Source organism: Orycteropus afer, unplaced genomic scaffold (genome assembly GCF_000298275.1).
Source record: "Orycteropus afer afer isolate SDZICR_OR568_19922 unplaced genomic scaffold, OryAfe1.0 scaffold00501, whole genome shotgun sequence".
NCBI classification, from domain to species: domain Eukaryota; kingdom Metazoa; phylum Chordata; class Mammalia; order Tubulidentata; family Orycteropodidae; genus Orycteropus; species Orycteropus afer.
The window spans coordinates 319,112-326,661 of record NW_006922088.1 but is presented as its reverse complement, the minus strand read 5'-3'; the positions used below and the strand labels follow the sequence as shown (position 1 = coordinate 326,661).

Genomic DNA, 7,550 nt, shown 5'->3' with positions numbered 1-7,550 from the left:
TCTATCCGGCACTGTGGGACTTTCCTATTTACTCCAAAAACACCATTTAAATGCCAAGGGATGAGCAACATGGCACCCTTGGCACAGACTTGCAGCCTGTGGAGCAGGTTCCTGCTTTGTAAATGGAGTGACTTGTCCTATATCATGAGAAAGGAATGAAAGAGGCATTGGCAGGGGCCAGCCTGCCTACAGTCAGAGTTGCAAGGGTGCTTGGGAGTCACAGTAGCATTTTTGAAGACGTGAGTCTGCTTCAGACTCCTTATAAATACAGCTCGACTCAGCCACTGTGAGACTGACACTCTTGGGACATGAGGTGGATACTGTTCTTTGGGGCCCTCATTGGGCCCAGCATCTGCGGCCAAGAAAAGTTTTTTGGGTAAGTTCCTTTTGGACTTATTATTATTTGATTAGTTCAGTTGGGGGCCAACTGAAAATGAGGCTGGTTATCCCTCAAACAGTATGGTGTTGGGGAAAGAAGACCGTGGCCCTTGCCCCAGCTCACCCACTGTGTCCTTTCAGACAAGTTATTTCTCTTCTCTGAGAAGCAATTTCCGCATCTGTGAATCAGGACAAGATGGTCTCCTCCCAGTTCCCTTATCTCCTGCCAATCCATCTTCTTTTTTTCAGTTCTTATTTGTAAAGTCAGGTGTAGGCATCTTCTACTTTTCATTCCTTCATTATGACTTACCTAGAGTCACCAGAAGCTGTTTCTAATTCCTGCCTTGCAGAAAGGAGAATCTGGGTCTCAAGCTCTTGGTTTCGCCTCTGTTAATGGTGAAGGCTTTAATGGGTGCTTTCTGGGACCTGGCATTTGATAGGCCTTGCCTCAGCACAGCTATGAAAATTGACATTCAAAGACGTACATTGCACTGTGTGCATGGGTGGGTGTATGTGCGCACTTGCTCAAAACACTCCACACGCAGTGCTCTGAGGTGTGCAAGGGAGAGGACTTTTGGGAGGTGGGAGAAATGAAACGATGCTAGAAGATTGAATTATAATAACTAATTACCGCATAATGCTTTGCCATTTGCAAAAAGCTTTCATGTACATTATCTTTTGGATTACACAACAGCCCTACCAGGCAGGGGTGTTATTTTCCTCAATTTAAACATGAAAAAACTCAGCCTCAGAAAGGTTAAGGTACCCGCCCAAGCCCACTTAGCTGGTGAGCAGGGGAGCTGGAACTCTGAATGTAAAGCCCTGTATTAGAAGTTAATCTCCATATAGACTCTCGAATCTCACATAGTTAGCCATGGCTGTTAGCTTACTCTCTACTATCTCTCTCTGACTAAAGGGACTTTGGGGTTGTTTATCTCTGTAATGATTTATATGGAATTGAGTATTTTTTTATGGTGATGACTTCTGTACACACCTGTGCCTCGACTGCCAGATAGAGGCAGTAGCCTTGGAGGTTACAGCAGGTGGCCTGGGAAGGAGAATTTTCCCCCGGGAGCCCGGCAGAAGATGTGTTACAGCTATACTCACTGCCGTGTGGGCTGACGCACAGAGCTGTCAGGCGCCCACTTCAACCCTTCCTGAGGCTCAAAATCTCTGTTCCTCCGGATGCTGACCACTCTCATCAAGTGTAGACACCTGGCACTGAGACAGCTGGGCTGGGCCTGGAGTGCTCGCTAACCACGGCTCTGCATGGAAGGAGCTGGGGCCAGGTGCTTTTAACCACGAATGTCATCCTCAGCCACTCATCTGTTTTCTCCCCACAGAAGGGAGACCACAAAGGCGTGGCATCGTTGCTGGGGCCCACAGACATGTCCCAGATAGTTGCTCAATGGACATTAGAGCAAGGGGAAGCTGGCCGGTCCCTTGGGAGGTTGCTGGGGAAGCCAGGATCTAGATTGGCTTTGAGGGGTGGGATGGTGATGGAGAGGAGGTTGGGGGAATCTCCCTTCCGCTCAATTTGCCTGCCTGCTGAGTCTCTCTTGCTCTGCTGGTCTTCTGCCCTGGATGGATGGTTGCCGGGTGCCTAAGGTGTAGGGCAGGCAGAGGGCAGAAAGCTGCAGAACTGGTTGGAGCCTCCGCAGTGGCTGGCAGATTGTTTCAGAGTTGTGTGAGACCACCCCTCAGCACGGGGGAGGCTGCTAACCTGGCTGGGTGTGCAGGTGGGAAAGGCCCAAAGAATAGGCCCCTTGGCTGCCTGCTTGGGTAAAAGGAATGTGATAGAAGCCTAGTCACCAGGAGATTATTGACTGTCTAGAGCATGGGGCAAGTGGGAGGGTGAATGAGAGGGTCTCACCAACCATTGAATTGGCTGCAACTAGAAAGCACTGGGTATGGAAGAGGGAGAGACCTGGGCAGGCATTTTTCAAACAAGGCCAAGGCCAGTGAGGGCAAGACAAAGGCTGCCCTACACATGACCAAAAAACAAAACTCACTGCCGTCGAGTTGATTCCGACTCATAGCGACCCCCTTTGGGATTCTGAGGCTGTAAATCTTTATGGAAGTGGATTGCCCAGTCTTCCTTCCACAGAGCAGCTGGTGGGTTTGAACCACCAACCTTCTGGTTAGCAGTCAAGTGCTTTAGGCACTATGCCACCAGAGCTCCTTGCCCTACACATGGCGCCCCACTTATTTTCTCTCTGCTTTCAGGTACTGACATGCTTATGTTCATAAGAATAATGGTAAATCTTACCCCCCACCCTGACCCCCCCAAGTCAGTAGACCGTCGGAAGACAGTATCTAAGTCTGCCTCATGGCACAGAAAGCTTCATGGATGACGGGAATTAGGTTGTAAAGATTGGATGGGAGATTGCCAGGCAGATAAGGAAAAGGACGGGCACACATGACTCTGACTCATGGTGACCTCATGATACAGAGTGGAAATGTTCCGAGGGGTTTTCTAGGCTGTAAACTTTTCAGAAACGTATCGCCAGGCCTTCTCTTCCACAGTGCTGCTTGCTGGGCTCGAACTGCCAACCTTTCGCTCACCAGCTGAGCACAAGCCATTGGCACTGCTCAGGGGTTGTCAGAGGCTGAGGAGGGCAAACACACATGGCAAATTGGGGGTCTCAGGAGGCTGGAGCCAAGAGGGTGGAGGAGAGAGGCGGACGGGGGCAGTGGCACCAGCCCTACGGTCTGCCCCTCTGTGCGCTACAGATGTTTCTCTAGCCTCCGTACTTGCCTGCTTAGAGCGTGATGAAATGGCTTGTGGATTTAATCACTGTCTGGGCCATCTGGATTCCCAGATTCACTGTATTCCCTGGTTGCGGACCATGCCCCACAGTATGCAAGTTCTGTACAAACTCTTCACCTGAGGAAACATAGAATGTGTGGTCTGGGTGGGCTTGTAGCAGGGTTTCCATACTCCGGAGAGCATGCTGCCTTGGGCTTTTCCTCTCCCTGTTTGTCCTCCCGCCCTGCCTTCTCTGTTATTGTTCTGGTCGGTGCTGTGTTTTACAAATGCCCATTCTGCACGCATGGGGTCACCGGGTTAGAAATCAACCCGATGACAACTAACAGCAACAACAAAAATTTTGCCAGTGGAGGTGCCAAGACAAAGCATCTTTCTAGAATGCCCCTTTAAAAGAAAAAAAAAAAGTATGGTGGTAAAATATACCAAAGAAACCCCCCAAACTCACTGCCATCGAGTTGATTCCAACTCATAGCCACCTGCTTTGGGTTTCTAAGGTGGCAAATCTTTAGGGAAGTAGATTGCCCAGTCTTCCTTCTGCAGAGTGGCTGTTGAGTTTGAACCGCCGGTTAGCAGTCGAGTGTCTTAGGCACTTGTGGTAAAATATACATAACAAAATTGATCATTTTAACCATTTTTGCGTGTACACTTCAGTACTGTCAAGGACATTGTTGTGTAATCTTCTCCAGATCTTTATCGTCCCTCCAAACAGAAACTCGATGTCCATTAAACAATAACTCCCATTACCCCTCCTCCAATCCTCTGGCAACCTCTATGGTATCGGTCTCTGTGAACTTGCCTGTGGTAGATTTCTCATATAAGTAAGATCATACAATATTTGCCCTTTCGTGTCTGGCTTATTTCACTTAGTGTAATGTTTTCAAGGTCCATGTCCTAGCATATACCAGAACATTAGACCTTTTTATGGCTGCATAGTATTCCATTGTATATACCTCACCACCCATCAATCAGTTTGTCCTATTACGGCTTGGATGTTGTTATGATGGTGGAAGCTATGGCTTCAGTGTTTCAAACATGAGCAGGGTCACCTGTGGTGAACAGGTTTCAGCAGAGTTTTCAGACTAAGACAGACTACGACAAAAGGACTGGTGTTCTGCTTCTGAAAATTAGTCAGTGAAAACCCCGTGGATCCCAACAGAACACTGCCTGATAGAATGCCGGACGATGAGCCCTGTAGGTTGGAAAGTACTCAGAATGCACAGTGACCACAACAATGGACTTGAACATATCAACACTCGTGAAGGTGGCACTGGACCGGACAACATTTTATTCTGTTGTACAGGGGATCACCATGAGTTAGAGTTGACTCGATGACAACAGTAATGTGTACAGCACATTGGTTGTTGTTGTTGTTAGGTGCCGTCGAGTTGTCCCTGACTCATAGCGACCCTATACACAGCAGAACGAAACACCACCCGGTCCCGTGCCAGCTCCATCATTCTTTCTATACTTGAGCCCATTGCCACTACCACCGTGTCAATCCATCTCATTGAGGGTCTTCCCCTTTTTTGTCGACCCTCTACCTTACCAAGCATGACCTTCTTCTCCAGGGAATGGTCCCTTCTGACAACACATTTATATAGAACATTTAGTTTATCCATTCCTCCACTGATGGGTATTTCTGCCTCTTGGCTATTGTGAATAATGCTGCAGTGAACATTGGTGTGATGTATCCATTGGAGTAAAGAACATTCATCTTTAATCCACTCCCTTTTCTGAATTGTTGGGGGTAGGTTGTGATGGAGCATGAGTTTGGACGACTGGCCCTGGTGTCCAGTCAGAAATAAGTGATTCTCTGTTTTCAATCCCTCCTTTTTTGAAAGCCTGCTTGCTCACGTCAGGCAATGGTGGTCTGGTCCTTCATCTTCCCAGGGCTGTGGTCAAGCTCTGGGCAAGCCTGTTGGGTTGACCTGTCCAGCCCGTGGTTTCTCCAAGACCCTTTGGCTGCTCTCAGGGGATGCAGCAGGGCTGCTCTCATGGAGGACCCCGTGGAGACAAAGAGTTGTTCAAGGGAGCCTCCGGCCCTGGCATCTCCTCCAGACCTGCCATCTGTAATGGCCTCAGCTCTGTAGAGGACCCAGCCTGCTTCCTTGGGGCTGGCCTGGACCCCCTCAGAACCCCTAAATCCTTCCGGAAAAAGTTAGGCCCAGAGGGTCCACCCGGATGGAGTGGGTTTTCTAATAGGGAGAGGCGGATTTGCCACGTGAGGCTGCATGGTTGGATCCTGGTGACAGACCAATTTTCTCTGTCAACAGGTCCTTCAGCTCACAGCCCTCTGCAGCCGCTCTTCCCGCATTCGCTTGTGTCAAAGGGATGACGCATGTGACAGCGTCGAGTGCGGATTCATTTGGGCTGTCACCTAGCAACGGCCTAATGGATCCCTCGGCTCCCTGAGACAGCGTGGGGTACAAAGGCAGCTTGTCAAGCTCGGCCTTCTCCCACCCACACACGGGGCTTCAGGGGCCTCTTCCTGTGCCCCTGAATGAAGTACATGAAACAAGTGCAGGACAAACAGCAAAGAGGGCTCTGGAAGGGGCCTCTCAAGGTTCTGTGGGGGAGGATCTGCCTTCCAGTTCAGCATCGGTCCACTGGACCATGTTCAAGGTCCACCTAATGTGCATTGGTATAGGATTCTGGAGCTGGAAGGGACTGAGGGGCCCCCTTCAACATCTCTCCTCTTTCCTAACAGGCGAGGAGCTAATCCTCCACGGATCTGTTCTCTCTCTCAGCCCCTCCCAGCCTGGAGGTTCTGCCAAAATTTCAGCCCTGGCCCCTGACATTGAAGAAGTGCTTCTTTATGTCTTGAGTTAGCTTTGCGTGTAACTCAGGAACATTCCTTTCTGGAAAATCTGTATGTTTTTCATTATAAAGTAATATGACCACATTACAGAAAACAGATACAAGGGGGGGACCAAAAAAAAGTAAGTCATCCATAATCCTGCGACCTGAGTGTGAGCACCGTCAGCATTTCGCGTATTTCCGTTGTCTGTTTTCCTTCCAGCGCATCTGCCTTTTCCATACTTGTAATCATGGCATACATACAATTTTGTGTCCTGCTCTTTTACTTAATATTTCCCTTAAAGTTATACCATAAGCACTTTTTCATGTTTGCCACGTAGTCTTATTTTTAATGGCTGTACATTATAACCAAAGACTAGACCATTTCCTCTTCAGCCCAGTTATGGTGAGGGTAGTAGGTTTGGGTTTATTTGCCAGCTGAAAGCTCCCCATTATCTTTTGCTTTTTTTTTTTTTTTTCTCTCCCCTCCAGGGACCAAGTTTTTCGGATTAACATCAGAAATAGAGATGAAATCAGCAAATTGACTCAGCTAGTGAATTCGGGCAACTTCATGGTACCTTCTTAGTTCTCTTGGGCATCTTCTAACTTTGTTGGGAAAAGACTTTGGTGCCACTGGCATTACGATTATGATTATCCCCAAAGATTTTCTGTGTAGACTCTTGGATTGGTCCACATGCCATTTACATGTTGAGACAGTGATGGGGGAGAAGTGTTATTGATCCTGGAGATGGGAGGTGTGAGGCATGGGTTCCATCCTGCTGTCTGCCACGAGCTTGTTGGTTCTTGGGCTCAACTGGGCAGGACTGACCAGATGCTATGTGAAATGGGCAGAGTTTGCTCTTGGACAGCCAGGCCCTCAGGGATTATTACCCTGGTATTTGGCAGTGGTTCTAGAAGAATGAGTTCACTGTGCCTTTTATGTGAACTGTCCTTTCACCTGGTTTCATGTCTGTTCTTTTCAGCTCAACTTCTGGAAACCCTTTTCCACCTTTGGTCGTCCTGTGGATGTCCTGGTCCCATCTGTCAGTCTGCAGCCAGTCAAATCTTTCCTCAAGTCCCAGGGCTTAGAGTACTCAGTGACGATTGAAGACCTGCAGGTGCGTAGGCCAAGGCCCCTCCCTGGTCTTGCAGCCAACCCAGAGCAGACTTGAGAATCTTCACGTTCTGGTCCAACCCTTGTTCGTTTTTCTTTTTTTGTTTTGTTTTGTTTTGTTTTAGGAGCTCTCTGTTATTTATCTTTATTGGTAAGATTATTACACAACTAAATACATTTGGATACACTTGCATGAAAATGCATCAAACTTTACACTTACAATATGTGTAATTTATCTGTGTGGATTCACCTCAATCAGTATGATCATGAGAAAAACAGAAAACAAACCTCATAAAATGTTTATCTTATGTAAGAAATAATCAGGGAACTCTTGGGGCACAGTGGTTAAAGTGCTTTTCTTTTCTTCTTCTTCTTCTTTTTTTTTTTTTTTATTGTGATTTGGGTGAAAATCTACAGAGCAGATTCACTTTCCACACAGAAGTTCACATACACTTTGTCTCATGACAATGACTACAATTTACCACAGTGCAA

General features: G+C 47.8%; 1 protein-coding gene across 1 annotated transcript in view; it reads left to right on the top strand.

Annotated features, from left to right (window-relative positions):
• The first annotated feature begins 308 nt into the window (after window positions 1–308).
• The window catches only part of CPA4 (carboxypeptidase A4), a 30,647-nt gene continuing 23,405 nt past the window's right edge, over window positions 309–7,550 (top strand). The window contains exons 1-3 of the mRNA XM_007955392.2: window positions 309–376; window positions 6,437–6,518; window positions 6,928–7,062. Of these exons, the coding sequence (XP_007953583.1) occupies window positions 309–376; window positions 6,437–6,518; window positions 6,928–7,062 (285 nt within the window). The remainder of the gene's footprint in view (window positions 377–6,436; window positions 6,519–6,927; window positions 7,063–7,550) is intronic.